At 42.8% G+C, this 17806-nt stretch overlaps 1 protein-coding gene across 1 annotated transcript in view; it reads left to right on the forward strand.

The window, feature by feature from the left end:
• The window catches only part of LOC147666124 (mucosa-associated lymphoid tissue lymphoma translocation protein 1-like), a 315600-nt gene that overhangs the window by 127350 nt on the left and 170444 nt on the right, over positions 1 to 17806 (forward strand). The window contains exons 5-6 of the mRNA XM_086949286.1: positions 12485 to 12508; positions 14779 to 14982. Coding sequence (XP_086805412.1) covers positions 12485 to 12508; positions 14779 to 14982 — 228 coding nt within the window. The remainder of the gene's footprint in view (positions 1 to 12484; positions 12509 to 14778; positions 14983 to 17806) is intronic.

Consider the following 17806-nt stretch of genomic DNA (forward strand, 5'->3'; position numbering starts at 1 on the left):
AATTAACCTCAGTTTAGCAGTCAAGTCATGAAGATAATCGATCAACATCGGGTACTCAAGATCAGAGAACATTCCTGGCCTAGGAACCCCCCACACATTCGCAGGACGGCCGAACACTATTTCATAGGGACTAAGCCCTATTCGGGAGTGTACAGTCGCCCTAGTTGACAGTAATGCTAAAGGTAAGGCGTCAGGCCACGAAAGACCAGTCGTAGCCTGAATCTTTGCTAGTTTCAGTTTAAGGGTACCATTATACCCCTCAACCAAACCAGCTGACTGGGGATGGTTGGCGCTATGGATTTCTGATTAATTCCAAGGCCCTTACACACACTCTTCATCACACTTCCAACAAACTCACTTCCGTTATCTGACCACACGACTCTAGGCATTCCATACCGAGGAAAATATTCCTTCAGTAGGATTTTCGCAGTAGACAAAGCAGTATTGTCTTTGAGAGGATAGGCCTCAATCCATCGGGAGAATGCGCAAACCACAACTAAAACGTATTTCAGGTTATTACATCGCTCCATATGGATGAAGTCCAATTGGATCACCTCAAAGGGACATGAAGGGGGAGCAAAACTGCCAGGAGGAGTTGGGGTTCCTTTGCCAGGATTGTACATCATGCACACCATACAATTCTTCACCAAACGTTCAGCGCATTTCGTGATACCATCATTCTTCCATACAGGAGACAACAATTTGCAAATACCTTTCGCACTAATATGTGCTAACCCATGCGCCATTGTCACAACGGCCAGCACATACGCATCGGGCAACAACCATCTTTTCTGATCCGACAAATCAATCCAACAACCATTCACATCCAACTTTCCCGTGCTTTCTTTCCACTTCGCCTTTTCAGTCTCGGTGGCCTCATTCTGAATTTCTTTCACGCTTTCAATAGTGTCTTCACACATGCTTGATTCTGTAGGCCACCTAACCGAACTCGTCACATACATTCGAGTGCTAAGGTTCCGGGCAGTCTCCTTAGCAATCTCATCCGCAAACGCATTACCACGACCAACATCATCCGTCACCTTACGATGCGCACTACATTTAACAATCGCTACTTGTTTAGGCAACGTCAGTGCATCCAAAAGATCATTCACGAGCTGGCCATGCTGAATCTTCGTACCATGCGACGTCAAGAAACCTCTCTCTCTCCACAATCGTCCAAAACTATGTGCGACACCAAACGCATATTGGCTGTCGGTAAACACATTCACACGTTTCCCTTTCGCTAACACACATGCTCTAGTGAGAGCGATCAACTCTGCAGCTTGGGCAGAATTCTGATTCAACCTTGCAGTCTCAACAACAGTATTCAACGTTACAACAGCATAAGCAGTAGTCACATCGCCATTCGGCAACTTAAAACATGACCCATCCACATACAATGTACCATCTGGATCTTCCAATGGGGTGTTTTTAAGGTCCACTCGACCTTTTGTTTCTTCCTCTGTCCTCAAGTAGCAATCATGTTCTGCTACTTCATCTGACTCTGCGCTAATTGGTAACAAAGTTGCCGGGTTCAGAACATTACAACGTTTTATTTGAATATGACTTGCCAACAGCGTCAACTCGTACCCAGACAACCTCGCACTCGTCAAGTGCTGAGTTTTCGTACGATTTAAAAGAGTGTCGACTGCATGCGGAACCATCACCGTAAGCATATTATCCATAACCAATCCTGCTGATTGTCGGATGGAGACCGCAGCTGCCGCAGTTGCTCTCAAACAACTCGGCAATGCTCTAGCCACTGGGTCCAAGGTCGAGGAAAAATATGCACATGGACGCTGCTTACCACCAAAAGGTTGCGTCAGGACACTCAAAGCACAACCTTCCCTCTCGTGAACATATAATGTAAACGGCTTACTGTAGTCAGGAGTACCCAACACAGGAGCCGAACACAATGAATCACGCAATTCAGAAAAACTTTTCTGACATTCTTCCGTCCATGGTAAAGGAGTTGAAACATCCTTGCACGTAAGAGCCACCAATGGTTTCGCTAGCAATGAAAAATTAGGAATCCATTGCCTGCAGTACGACGTGATACCTAGAAAGGCACGCACATCTCTTTGGGTTTGTGGCACAGCCATTCGCGCAATCGCTGCAATCCTCTCTGGGGTCAACCTCCTTCCCTCCTTTGACAATAAGTGACCTAAATAGGTTACTTCTTGACAACAATATTGGAGTTTAGAAGGGGACACCTTATGATTCAACTCACAGAGATGTTGCAGCAACGACACCGTAGCAATTTTGCAAATGTCCTGAGTATCAGCAGCCACCAATAAGTCGTCGACGTATTGGATTAAGGCCGCACCGACTGGCAACCTAAACGCATCCAGTTGACCCTTCAAGGCTTGACTGTAAATCGATGGACTTTCACAGTAGCCCTGAGGAGCGCGTTTAAACCGGAAGCTGCGTCCACCGAGAGAGAAACCGAAAAGGTCTCTGCTCTCCTCGGCAATCGGGATGCTGAAAAACGCATTTTTCAAGTCAATCACCGAAAACCATGATGCAGAAGCTGGAATCAGAGTCAGTAGCGCCGTGATGTCAGGCACAACAGGGAATTGAGGAACCACAATTTTATTCACCTCCCGTAAATCGATAACAAAGCGATAAACAGGTGGTTTGGAAGGATCAGTACGTTTAAGAATAGGCAGTACAGGGCTGTTGCACACGTTTCCCCGAGTCTCTTCAATAACATCTTTCTCGATCAGATCATAAATGATCGCTAACAATGCTCGTTCACCATCAAGAGAGATACGATACTGGGGAATACGTGGCAATCGCACATTAGATTTCAACTGAACAACATATGGTGAGATATCAAGTAGGCCCACATCGTTTGGACCCGCTGCCCACAAAGACGCAGGAAGAGAACTCAATTCCGGTGGGAGCTTATCGAGAGACAAATACATGGGAGAGACAACCCTCTCTCCTAACGTAAGCTTTACACCCGCAGGAGAACAATACAAAGTTGCATACAAACGTTTAAGCAAATCCAGACCCAAAAGATTCTCACCACAACCAGTAGTCAAAATCAATGGAGCTTGAAGCTCACGTGGCCCAATTGTAAGGGGCAAAGGTTGCGAAACTGGATTGCTAACAGGGGCGCCAGAGAATCCAACGGAAACATTTGTTAAGCCAGACAAAGGTGCGCCAGGGAGTTTCGAATGCATGATAGAACTTTTCGCTGCACCAGTGTCCAACAGAAAAGGCTCAACGACGCCCGATGTAGCAACTGCGACGTAAGGCCCTCTCTGATCAACCGGAACTGATACCGCTCCCTCTCCTTGTCTTTGGCTGTCCTAGTAATTACTGTCGTCAGTTCCCTGATCGACGTAATAATCGTCTACATTGTACTGCGCAGATCGGCCTTGCGATGATCCACGTTGATCGAAACAATTATTGGAATTAGAGGAATTATCAGAACGATCATTCTGAGCACCGCGACCCCTACCACGTGATACCTGATGTGAACCACCACGACCTCCTTTGGACGAGTTACCACTATCGCGGTCATTCAGAACAGGGCAATTGAATTTAATGTGTCCCTCCTGTCTACAATAAGCACATTGATTATACCCTAACGATGATCTTTGGGAGGAGGAATCATTACGCGGCTGCGATCGATTCGATTGCGACTGCGATCTATTCTGTTGAGACGCATTCTGATTTGAACGCGGAGGATACGCTTGTTGCAACAACACTTTAGTCTTTAGTTCTTTCGTCTTTTTATCAGCACGGTCATTCTCCTCTTTCTCTCTATTCTCATAATATTGTGCTGTAGCCAATATCTGAGCTGAGGTAGAAACGGCCCATGCACTTTCTGAATTCTTTAATTTATTGCTCAAATCGGGCAGTAAGTTCGAAACAAATTTATCCACAAACAATCGCTGACCACCCTCGGTACCCATATCCTGTCCACTATGGTCAATGAATGCTTCCTCGAACCTCGTAAAGAAGTCGGAAACACTCTCGTCCTTCTTTTGCTTACAAGCTGACAATTTGTCCCAGTTCACCCTCATGGCTGGCATAAGAGTTTTCATTAATGTTATTATTCGTTGAGGAAGAGCAGTAATCAGCTGTTCAGGTTTAGCCCCACCAGTCTGTAAACCATCTGCTGCTACAATGGCAGCCCAATCACCACCTAATTCATTCGGATGATTCTCCTGCCGAATCTTAGCCCATACCGGTTGCGGCACAACATTGCCGAATAACATATCGATATCGGCGAGATTCATTACCGTAGCATCTACGAGCTGCGATAATTCTTTATAGTACCCTGTAGGATTTTTGCGAGGGTCAGGCAAAGATTGCTTCACCTGTAACACTTCCGAGCGTTTCCATGGAAGATGTATCCATACCCTCTGAAAATACGGCAAGATAGGTGGAGCGTGAGCGGGATCACCTGGCATCAACACGGGAGGAACTTCACGCATTGGATATTGGCCAGACTCGTCCGGCTATCTTTCAATATCCTCAACAAACAATGCATGAGGTATCGGAGTGGGACGAAAAGATAGCAACCGCTCAACAGCACGTCGAACGTTGGTATCCACTATCAGTCCATTCGAGAACTGGAGCTGAAGATCAGACAGGGCGGTCAGCACCTCGTCAGGCGCATCGGCTGCTATCTGATCATGAAGGAACTTACACATTTCATTAAACACATATCTCTGGGTTGGTATATTGAATTGACAAAATGTTTCGAGAACAACACGGGGTGGACTTCTAAGAGGATTTACCATCCAACCCATCGCCATATTATATAGCGCAACGCGTTCTCTGTTTCCAGGAAGCTGACTACGTCTCTGAGGACCATCGGAACCAGCGGACCCATGAACAGGTCCGAGTGAATGAAAGAAGCTAGCCGCAAGAGGGGTAGTACGAGAACGAGTAGAGGGAGAAGTATAGGACACAGGACTAACGAGTGAAGGAGTGGAAACAGTAGCAACAGCAGGAGTTAACAAAACAGGAGCAGTAGCGGGAGCAGGAGTATGTGGAAGCGGAGGAGCAGTAGGGATAGCAACAGGCAACGGAGCAGGAACAGTCAGAAGAGTGGGTGCAGGTTGAGGAACAGGCGGAGGAAGAATAGGCGGAAGAATAGGTACGGCAGGAACCACAGGAGCTGCGGTACCCTGGACGTACGGAGGTGGCGACTTCATAAGATAAGACATTAAAGGATCCTCAACTGCCTCTTCCTTCTTTTCTGACTCCGTAGGCAAAGCAGGATAACATTTATCTACGGTCATACGCTGTAGTCTATCAAACACTTCCTTATCCTTAACCTCCTTGTCACGCTGAAATTGCTCCGCTTTCTTCACTATGGTAGCAACATTATCTCGCTGATTACGTTTAGTCTGTCTGATTTCTTTCTGTCGGGCTTCTTTACGCCACAACCGAAAGGCATCAAACATGGCCGGCCTTGACTTTCTTTCGAACAATTTAATCTCTAGATTATCTAAGATCGGGGCCTCGAAGCTACCATGTGTTGGCCAACGAAGGTCGCCGTCCTTCTTCGTGTATTTAATCCAATAATCGTTGAAGGTAATTGGGCCTAGCCCATGTTTACTGTACAGTTCATAAGTGGGAGTTCCAACCGGAGGTATCGGACACGAGTCCTCCAGTCGGGAATCCGTACCACAAGGTCTGAAACAACTAATCAAAGTACTACGACCAGGCATCTTGCACACTAGCCGAGTTTCACAAACTTCAAGGGTTACGGGATTTACCAAGTCCCAGCAAAGAACAAAACCCTCGGTTTTTGGCGGCTGCAGTCGTCAAACAACACAACAAAGTACCAAGTACTACAAATGCAATGGAACCATGCAACCACTAAGTAACCACAACCAAGAACTCTGGGAGCGACCCACAAATACTTAACTCAAAGATCGATGGCGTCACCAGGAAGGCCCGTCAATCGTCTCGCTCTACTAAGGTCTACGCCAGGCGCCAAAACAGGTCTACAGTCAGGGCAGCAGTCCGTCGCAGCCGTCAGGAGGCGGGAATCTTCGCGGGAAAAGTCTTCGGGCCACTTATTTCGACAACAGGATCGATGAAGCGGAGTGCACCTTCCCTCGGAGATTTCACACGAAGTTCCTCACGATCGTCGGGCTTGGACCGGTACCACTGATGCAGCCCCACGTTGGGCGCCAACTGAAGGACTGGGTGTTTTAGAACCCAGCGGTGCCAGGGCACAACACCTGAAACCTTCGTGGGTAACCTGCTCCGGCGTACAAATCACAGAGACACGGGACACTTCCTTCGGCGTCAAAGATTCAAGGTTTATTTGCTGCAGGGAACACAGAAGTCACAGGAAGTACAACGTATGTAGTTCGGGGAGACTGCTTCAAATTGGTTCTGTGGATCGCTCCTTTTATACAGTTTTTACCCATAAGACAACATGGTACAAAAAAGTTTACAACCCGGTTCCCACCATCATCCCCCAGAGGGGTCGCTTTGGTCACATTGAAACACATAAGGCCTGGAACATAAGTGCGGAAAACATTTGGCGGTTCCCAACTGTAAAAACCCATCTTCCCACCATTAGCGAATTTCCAATCAGTGGTAAAACAGATCGAAATAGGAACAGGGACAGGTGCAGAGGAAGAGGGAAACAGTGGGGAGATCGGAAAGGGTGTAAAAGGGGAGGTATCGGGAAACACGAGATACAGGCATCAAAGGGACGTGCCTAATGAGATACACGGCTGAGACAATAAGTCCGCGCAGCAAGATGAGCCTCGAGCGGCGCCATCTGCTTTACAGTAGCATCCCCCTCGTCATAAAGACACTTACAAAGAACATGTGTCTTCCGCATATATCTTGGGAGCCCCAGGGTCGCGAAGCGGACAACGTCCGTTCGCTGGCTACTTGAGGGCAAGAGACAAAATGGATGCCGTATCTAAGATGGAACCCGTGGGTACAGATAGAAATACCCACGTAGCAAACGAACAGTTTGGTTTAGCACAGCGAAACTGCGCACACCCACTAAACTCGTCATTTGCGGTTCATAGATACCAGACTCGACTATATTCGTGCGAGTCCAATGCACCACTTACAATTGTCACGGAACCTCACCCTTCTGCTGGACCCAGATTGGGCTCAGAGGGTGTGGAAGTCTAGACCTCTGGCCCAGAACATCTGTATTCCACTACAAGGGAACTCCTGTCCCAGCAAGATAACTTCTCAATCTATACCTGCATGCATCAACAATGAGTGAAACCAACTACGAGGTTTTTACCTTTTAGTGGAAGTGGTGGATGTCATACTGGCTGTATTCAGCCCTTCCACCAAATCTGTGTACTCCGGTTGGAGGGCTTGCTTTGCTATGAGGGGAAGCTTGTTGAACTATTACAGGCAAAGGTTGTCTGTCATTGCCTGCCATTTGCCTTACCTTTGGCCCAGCAAGGATTTGTTTTGGGAATAGTTAAAGGTTACATATTGGCCCTGTTGGCCTTTTACTGCATACCCGATCAGCCTGCATTAATCGAATCAATGGCAATGCCTTCCTCACTCAAGGAATCTTCCCAGAAGATCTCAAGAAAGGCCAAATCACTCCACTTTTTAAGAAACTTACAACAGACCCCAATGACCTGACCATCTGTCAACCCATCGCTCACCTACCAGTCATTGGGAAGATCATAGAAAAAACAGTCTTATGTTCAACTCCAACATCACATGAATGCAAACTATCTTCTGCTAGGCTACCAGTCTGTCTTCAGATCACACTGCAGCATGGAGACTGCAACCTTATACATTGTAGGCAATGCTCTTCTGACCACAGATGAAGATGAATGACCCCTGCCTCCTGATATTGCTGGACCTCTCAACTGCCTTTGAAAGTCAACCATCCCTCCCTCCCTCATATGCACCCTGGAGCGTTCATCAGCAATGTCCTTCACTGATTCACAGCTACTCCTCTTACCTTTTCAGTCAACCTGCCCCATAAGATTCTCATCACCATGTTTCCACACTGTCCCCCCAAATTTTCAAACTCTACAGGCAGTTGCTTTGTGATCTGCTCACGGATACCAGCATCAAGGTTCACCAATACAGTTCTCTTCTTGAAAGTCTCCTCTACTTCGGACATCCATAGCCTCAAACACCATCTGCACTTCACAAGACCTCGATGTCCTTCACCTACCTGAAGGATTTCCAAGAACAATAAGCCAGAAACTCAATTAGCAGCTAAATGACATGAACCTTGAAGGTTTTGAACCCCAACATTCACCAAATACCAAGTCAGTTGGATTCACCTTGGACATCAACCTCATCCTCAAGGAACACTTTGCCAAAAAACACAGACAGTTTGGTACCAGCTCTCTCTTCTAAAAAAAAAATCCAAACAGTTCCAGAAAACGACTTCAGAACTGATTTTAAAGCCCTCATATTCTCACATTTAAATTGTGATGAGGCCCTGGTGCATGGTCTCCCAGATTCAACACTGACTTCCCTTAATGGCAATCTACATGCTGCAGCAGGTTTCATCCAAGACCTGAAGAAATATGATCATATCACATTCGTCTTGATAGAACTTCATTGGCTCCCCTTGCCGGCCCACATCCTCTTCAAAACCAGCTTCATTGTTTACAAGTCCATTATGACTAGCAGTCCTGCTTCTCTTCTGGACAAGCACGCAGTCTCTTTTGCTTTTCAGCACACCTGTGGCAATTACACTATTAGACTACCGACTAAGAAGAATAAGCATGAAAAATCAACGCAGCAGGCCTTTTCCATCTGTGCACCGAGGATCAAGAACAAAATCCCATATCCATCAGGAGCCCCTTAATACTGCTTCAATTTAGTAAAGAGTAGAAGATGCACATATTTAAGGAACTTCAATCAATAATTCATATGAATCGATTTCTGAATTCCAGGCAACAATGTTACACATACGTGACTGGATGAACAATAACCAGTTAAAACTGAACCCAGATAAAAAACAGAAAGGATTCTGATAGGTGGTTCCTTGAACCCCTGGAACGCATATTTCTGGCCGAGTGACCTCCTCTCCCCACCTAACCCTTCTTCCTCAGCTAAAAGTCTGGAGTGATCATCAATGGCGATCTAACTATGAAATCTCAGATAGGAGCCGTGACCTCCACTTGTTTCTTCCAGCTGAGGACGATAAGGAAGATTAAGAGATTACTCACTCGGGAAGCCTAAATCCAGGTGGTTCTAGCCATGGTGATATCTCACCTGGATTATGCCAATTCTCTTTACTTTGGCATTCCGCTCTATCTTACAAAAAAAGTGAAGATGGTTGAAAACCAGGCAGCAAGGCTGATCTTCCATGAACCTAGATGGAAACACATCTCGCCCACTATGAAAGAGCTACACTGGCTCCCCATCTTGCAAAGATGTGCGTTTAAAGTTGGCTGCTCATATTTAAAGCCTTGCATGGTGCTAGCCCTAAATGTATATCCAGACTTGACCAGAAATAGCTACCTGCACGGAGCTTACGCTCTGCCCATAAGAACATTTTAACCATCCCCTCCTGTAAACGAAAACTAATAGACATTTGCAGGTTTGCAGTATTGGCCCCAGCTTATGGAATAATCTTCCGTTAGACTTTAGAACTTGCACGGAATTTGTGAGATTTCGTAGACTTCTTAAAATGTGGCTATTTATCAAAGCCTAAAATTAGACTTGTTGACAACTAATTAAATGAGGTCCCAGCAAAAAATGTTAAGTTCAGCGCCAAGAAACTATTCGGTGTACGAGCACTTTATAAGAAATGTTTAACATAACATAACACTGCATCACTCTGTTTAACTATCCACAAACCATCTACGTCTGCTATCAATCATTGGATTTATACTTGTCTTTGATCCTGTACAGTGCTATGCTGACTTTTGGCAAGGTTTGCATGGTAGAAATACTGCAGACATACATACAAATATCCCTTTCTAATGTATTCCCTAAAAGGACTATCATATCTGTTTTCTCCTGCTCCTGGTAGTATGCTGACGTGGGACCTTAATCTGCTCTTGAGCTTCTTGATGTGTTCTCCTTTTAAGCCTCTTAATAACTACTCTTCAGCTTCCAAAAATAAAATTGTGTTCTGTATTGCAGTCACTTCTGCCTGACACATTAGCAAGCGTCAGGTTTTGTCAATCCATCCTCCATATCCACCCTTTCTTTCACTGGGCACTACTGCATAGACTCTTGGGATCGCAGGCAATGTTGTTTTGCTCGTTCTTTCCTGCAGGACGTCTTGGTGTAAGATAACTCCCCAGAACCACCATCCTCTTAGGAATGGTACTTGTTTGTTATAGATTCAGTGGGTGAAGCATTTGCTTGGTAGACTTATCCATCAGACAAATTACTGACATTTGCGGGGAGGAGGGGTGGAATCACAATGGAGGTCTGCGGTGCCACTTACCAATGTGTAGGAGCTATGGAAACCTTTTCTAGATTCCGTTCAGGACCTAGGAGAATGAGGCAAGGACTCCACCAGAAAAAGCATTACTGAAGATAATTACCTAATTTTTCTGGATACCTGCTGCATAGAAAAAGCCGCAATAGGAACTGCTGGGATATCTTTGCCCCAAACACTCTGGGGTTTAGGTTCCATGTAAGAGACTATCACAAAAGCAACTGATCAGTGACCAGAATCCATTGACATTTCTTGTGCAACATTTCAAGAAATGTGCAGTCACCTAGCTCCAAGCAACTATGTTGGTTTCACATTTCAGCGTCTAGCATTTTTTAACGGGTGAAAACTCAGTGTAATGAATTGAAGCACTGCAGAGCAGTTGAAAGATATGAAAAAGTATAACATAAAAAGGGACAAAAAGACTGCGCTTTATCTACAATTGTAGAATGTATGGCGAGTGACGAGTCTTACGTTGCCAATATTCAGACTAGAAAGAAAGAGTATGATCTATTAATTATATGGCTTCATGGTCTGAAGTCTAGACAGGAGATGAAGGAACATCAAACAACTTAATCTTGTGGAGCTGTAACTCAGAAGGGATAGCCGGACCATTGCTTGGAATAAACAATCAGCAGTGCACGTTTGTTAATGGAATCAAAATTATGTGTAGTTTACTTTTCCATCTCAAAGTGATGTTATTTCATTGTCTGTATAAAGTCAATTTTCTGTATTATGTTTTGCAGTCTGCATGGCCATCCCTTTCTACCCTTTGTTTTGAACCCTCTAGTAACTTAAAGTAACTGTTCACTTGTTGGAACGAAGAGTCTCCTATGTACTCTGCTTGCAGTAAACCCATCTCCTTCTGTGTGTTACTAAGTAACATGCATATCATTATGATTTATTGAATAATGTATTGTTTTGCATTTTCGTCCTAATTACTGGTTGTACTTCTTCAATATTGATTAAATCGTACACAGGACCAAAGCACCTTCTATAGGTTAAGGTTTTAATTAGAAATACAGTTAATGTCCTTGAGATTAAAGTTGATGAATGGTAAACTGTTTAGTTTGTATTTTCCATTCTACAAATACTTTGTTGTAGTAGTGCCTTCAGCATTGATGTTATCCTTCATATTATTTTATTATTGGAATTAGTAATTTTACGTACATCACTCCATTCATAATTTGATTTTAAAAGGAACACCACCATGGTTTATATATGAAGAACTCTAACTTATTTAGGAAAAACTGGTTAACATAACTTCTACCAGTTTATTCCATTTGATAGTCTGGACCATGGTTATCTTGAGTATGGTTTGACAAAAAAGGTTATTTTAAATAACATACTACTCTTAAAGGTCAAGTGTCTAAACTGGTCGCAACCATTTAACCATTTAACCATTTAACTAGTATATTTAAAATTATCTAGCTAGTATGGTATGTTGACTGGCGCTTGGAAAGATAAGTAACCTAAGACTTTTGAGCTGCCCATTAAATCAGGAACAGTTAACTTTTAAAAAATATTGTGAATATAGACTTCTATGTGCGAGTTGTTCTTAAGTGTTTATTTGTGCCCTTAAACATCAGGTGTGACCTAAATTTATTATGATTGGAATTTTTTTAGCTGACTTTCTCACACTAGAAGCGTTTGCTACCCTACAATGGATGGTACAAAAATAATGCACGTTTAAGCTGTATATGTGGTTGTCTTTATTTACATGCAAATAGAAAGAAATATTTGAAAAAAACATCTTAGTTGGACAGTAAGTTTAGGACTGAAATTATAATCGTCTTTAAGTAGAGTAGATTTATAATTAACAGGAGCAAATGTTAATTTTGGGATATGACATTTACGAACCTTAACATGTATTTTTTCTGTTTCACGTTGCCAGCATTAAGCACTGTTCTAGAGTATGGCCATATATTGTACATATTGTTTCAAGATCTTGTTTTACTGTCTGTTTTAATTCATGAATAATTTGTTATTTGAACAGTAAACCTTTAACCTAGAAGCTTTGGTGTAACTTTGATATTTGACAAAACACTCCGTGGATATTTATATGCTGAAATATCATATTTTAAAATTTTCTTTTAGATGAATCAAATGACAGACTCTTTGGTAAGTATTCAAAAGCATGTGTTTCTTTTCCCATCAACATGTCCTACAAAGTGTATGTGGATTTCCCATGTGTAATTGTTCAATGGCTCATGGGTGTTGAACAATTCGATCCTATTTGTGAATCAATAAATGATCCGTGACTAGCACCGCCCAACATAAGTTGAGACTTGAACACCTGATTTTATTTTTTTCAGGCCAACTTCAGCATTTTAGTTTGGCATCCTGTGGCAAGGATGTGTCTGATCCCTACCACTAACTTCTCTTACCTTTACTATGACTCACATTTCTTAATTGGACTTCTAGCGTCCTCCTGGTTCCCTGTTCAATCTTATTTACAGTGCAGTTGTCTTTCAGACTATTTATTCATTCATTCCTTCTCTCCCACAGTATGCCTGTGACACTGCCTATCCTATTCCCATTGTCCCCATTTCCAACATCTATTTCACTGTATTGTGTCTTCCTGTTGAAGTCGTTGCCCATCCATGAATTTCCTCACTCTTTTCTCTCTACATCCGTTTCTGCTGGCTTTCTTTCATGTCTCTGTTTATGTCCTGCACACCTAGTCACCTGTTTTGTTTATTCTTTCTGTTGTCTCTCGATATATTTACCTGATCTAGACACATTCAAAACAAAATACTCAACTTCATCTAAGAGGCAATTGATGGTACAGCTGTGAAATTATGAAACAATTTATGCAAACACAATAGAAAACTAATTGCAAATACTTATAGTATCTTCTCATCCATCTGTTCTAGAACCTCTGCTATCTTGGTTTCAGTTAGTGGTCATCGTGATGTACTGCGCCGACTCATTGAGCAATAAAACCCAACCCTTTCTTTTGACTTATTGATTGACTTGATTTGCTGGACCGCTTTCTAGCTGCAAATATTATCATGCTATTATAGGTGGTGGAGGAACATTAATGACTGGATGAGAGGGGTGAGGTGCTTGCTATGAAATATAATTTATAATACAGATGTGCGTAAATATACTCGATGAGGTCATAGGGTCTCCAATATCTGCTAAATATTGACAGAGTATTTTTTAAATTCTCAACAGAGGAAATGCTATTGAGGATTATTTATTTCAGTGAGTAGCAGAAAAATCATAAAAATGACCTCATCGGAGGCTTTGTCATGGAGTTCTTGACAGTAAAATGATAGAATAAAATATACTCAAGAGAATTCCTTTTCATGCTTGTCTTCTCTATTTTCCTCTGAGCTATTTTCTCCCAACTCAGTTCAGCTGTGCCTCCGCACTACTTGCGCTAATGTAGATAGGCCTAATGCATTGAACTTCACAGCTACTTTAATAATACAAGAACCAGATTACAAATATTCTTTAGTTTACAGAAAGATGAATGTGACATTTCTTGCTATCAATCAAGAAAAATGCGTTCTGGCCAAGACATTAGACATCCAAGCTTCAGAGATGACAATGACAATGACAATGACAATGACCTTTGAAAAAAACCTTCTTGTTTGGACGTTTATGGACTAATCCGGATAAAGTTCTAAGTTAACACCACCCAAGCCTATGGAGAACCATCTTTCAAAGCAGGATATATATTTCCCTCAAGCTTAAAATTTGTCGAGCTCGAAAGCTCTCTCCTGTAATAAATATAGGCTTGATGTACACAACACTGGTCACAAAATACTGGCTGCAAATTGTTATAGAAAAATTTGCAAGATAAGTGTTCAATTTTGTGAACCGACTGATATATTAATAGGTTGGGTTGCAAAATTTCCATTCAGAATGGGTGGCAGTCCACCTGCCTCATTAATATTAATTAATTATGTCGCAAATTGCTTCTATTCTGATGCCTTCTCTGGGATGGTGACCTGCTGGAGTCAGCAGACCAACAAATCTGTGATCCCATTAAATAAAGTACATTGTAAGGAAACGGTAGTCGGTTTAAAAATAGGCTTTTTGTCTGAAAAAGTGGCAAAAAACACTTTTTTTTATTTTTAACATATGCTTCCTTTTTTTAAACCATTTACCACCCAAGCTAGGGAATCTGTACATTTTCAATGTATTACAACTGGATTTCAGTTGCAAAACATTGATATGTTTGATACCAAATTGCAATTTGGAACGGATGCCCTAAAGACATCTCTTCCAAGTTGTAATTTGCTATGTATGTCTAAACCCATTTTGTGACGCTTTCAATATATTTTAAACATGACAGTATTCAGTATTACAGTCTTTTCAAATGGTTTGTTTTCAATGCTTAGTGTATCTGATAATACATGTTTCGGTATTCTTTGCAGCTACAGACAAAGTAGCTTTATTGATTGGAAATATGAGTTACTGGAACCACCCTCAACTCCAGGCACCAATGGTTGATGTATATGAGCTGACCAACCTGCTGAGGCAGCTGGATTTCAAGGTGGTCTCTCTTCTCGATCTCACAGAACCAGAGATGAGGAATGCGGTGGATGAGTTTTTACTTCTGCTGGACAAAGGAGTCTATGGTAAGGAGCCTTGGTGCAGAATATGTGTACTATATGTATGAACATTTCTGTATCTGTGTCCCACTTTTGCTGTATTCACTGTATATAAGTATGCACGCACAGGTATTTGGGTGATAATTAGGAATTGGGGGCCTGCAGGGGCTGCCTATTGTTCTCTCATAGATCTCTTCAATAAGAGCTGGGATACCCAGGTATCACATATTTCCAATATCAATACATATTCAGTTGAAAGCTTGTATAAACAGATTAGATTATAAATATTTGATAGAAAGGAATTAGTTTCTCTCTGCCTTCAGGATTAGACTTAATGTACCAAAGAACAGAGCCTTTAACTTTAGATTGTTTGTGTGCATGTGCAAGTCTGAATCGGGTGGGCGTAGTTCGCGAAGTAGCGGTACGCGAAGCTACGCGAAGTGCACTTCGCACTACGCGAACTTCACGTAGCACTACGCGAGCTGCGTAGTGGCATGTTCGCACTGTGCAAGAAGTGTTTGCAATGATTGCACAGTGCGGACAAGCATCCAGCACTGTGCAATCATTGAAAACGGCATCTTGCACAGTGCGAGCTGTAGTTTTCTGCAGCTCGAGTAGATTATTACTCGAGCTGCAGCTTTCTCAACGCGAACTGGTAGTTTCTCATTGAGAGCGGTCGCTAGCATGCGCAACCACTCACAATGAGAAACCTTACCTCCCCGCGTTGAGAATCTCGCCGGGATGTCATTTTGCTTGCTCACGGTCGCGAACATGACGTTTAGGACCGCGAACAAGCAAAAAATGAGCTCTGCACTACGCTACTCTGCACTACGCGTGTTCGCACTGTGCTACGTGCAGCTCGCGTAGTGCGAAGTTGCACAAACTCCGCGAGCGTAGCGTAGTGCTTTGCCCAGGCTTTACCCAATGCACAGGCCATTGTATGTATTGAGAGAGTTAACAAATGTAATTTAGCTGACCTCAGCTGAATGGAACTCCAAACAGGACACTGCATTCTCCCCTGAAATATATGTGTCAGGCCACAATATAAAGTAGAAGTAAAGATTCTAAGAAGAAGTTGGGGCAGATTTTGGGTAGTCATCATCTGTACTTCTCACCTGCCCAACAGTTTCATCCAGATGGGAATTTGGGCCTTGAAGTATGCACAAGTGGTAGTGTTCCTTTACACAAATGTTACCATGATGTGTGCCTGCGTGCAAGGAGTACTGATGTACCTTTGCAGTAAGAGCTACACTGTCTGTTTTTATGCCAAAGAAGATTGGACAGCAGATACGCTGTCACCAAGCAAAGCTGACTTCATTGAGGGAGAGGTAAGCATCTATTCTCTTTGCTCACCTCCATGCTTTGTTATCATTGTATGATATAATGGATGTGGCTTTGCCCTGATGATATTTGATCTCTCTGCAGTATTATACCTCTTTAGCTACCCATTTTTAACCCCTGAACATGGTGCCCGAGTACTGGCTGTAAATTGGATAAATTAATTGTTGTCCAACAGATTTCAATTGGGTGTCTTATGTCATTGGCAAAGCCACTCTGCTGAGGGGTCTGCCTGTCTTCGACCAGTCACCCATCTTACTGAGTCTCTACCTAGTCCCTTTGGCTCATCGCTTTGCGTGTACACTGCAAATTTCTACATGTATGCTGATGCCTATTTGATCTTGAATGTAATTAAGATAAAGACTCCGCCCAGCTGTCTTGTATATCATGCATTGGAGGGTGAACCTAAATTACTGTAACCTCAAACCATCCAAGTTGGAATTTTTCTTAATCTACACTTTTAGGCCAGGCTGCAATGATCGGCTCTGAGGTCCTTTTATGGGAATGTGCACTTTGCCATATAGTCTATGTATAATGCATGATCAGACCCAGTGAGAGTATTTCCATTACTTCTGTTTCTGCCAATCATGGTAGTTGATGCTTCCAGCCACACAAGAGTATAATTGGGCAACACTATAAATGTTGTCCTACCTCTGTGCATTTTTACCCAAACGTCAGTCACAATGCTGTCCTACCTGGAGTTTCTACAAATGACCATACGGTTCCAAACTTTCTGAAGAAAAGTGTCATACATTGTGCAAAGGGGTTTTCTTCTAAATACTGTGAATGATACACTATGGTTTTATAGCCATGGACCGTCTTTTATCAATGAGAAGCATTGAAATAATATAGGTGCAATCTTTTTGGCATTGGTAAATTATTACACAGTATTCAATTGCCTCTAATGGGTTGAGGAGATCTGTGGCATAATGTAGTCCTCCTAGTTTAGTATGTAAGCTACATTACAATTCTGCTTTTTAAGAGATAGTTTCGTTCTGGCCTGCTCCGTGCAACAAAAAAGTATTTTATCTGAGAGCACAGGTACAAATGTTGAAAGCAGTGATCTGTAAGCCACACACTCCAGTCATGGCTGAATTGGAAAAGGAATCCAAAAGTATTGTTGGCATAGCCATGCTCTTTCCCATAGTGATTCTGTTAAATCCATGTCTTCATAAGCAGCTTCTTTTAGGGAGGGAGAAAGGCCGCAATCTTGCTGGAGCTGTAATTGATTGAGCACCATCATAGCCCGTTCAGTCAGTAGAGCAAACTGGCTCCTGTAAAGAATCTCTCGCTCACTCCTGGTAGCTTTATAAGACAAAAGGAAGGAGGATCACATGTAACCCTTTGGAGACTGGGCTACACCATAAACATATGTGAACAAGGGGAGAAATGGCTCCAGCAGGGTAGATAAACACCAAACCACAAGAACAGTGAGGTTAATAATTTTTGGCCTCTGGTGGAATTGCTTGCCTAGCATAATTCATTCATTTTTTCATCGAACCTTATGAAATCG

Source organism: Lissotriton vulgaris, unplaced genomic scaffold (genome assembly GCF_964263255.1).
Source record: "Lissotriton vulgaris unplaced genomic scaffold, aLisVul1.2 SCAFFOLD_1362, whole genome shotgun sequence".
Classification (NCBI taxonomy): domain Eukaryota; kingdom Metazoa; phylum Chordata; class Amphibia; order Caudata; family Salamandridae; genus Lissotriton; species Lissotriton vulgaris.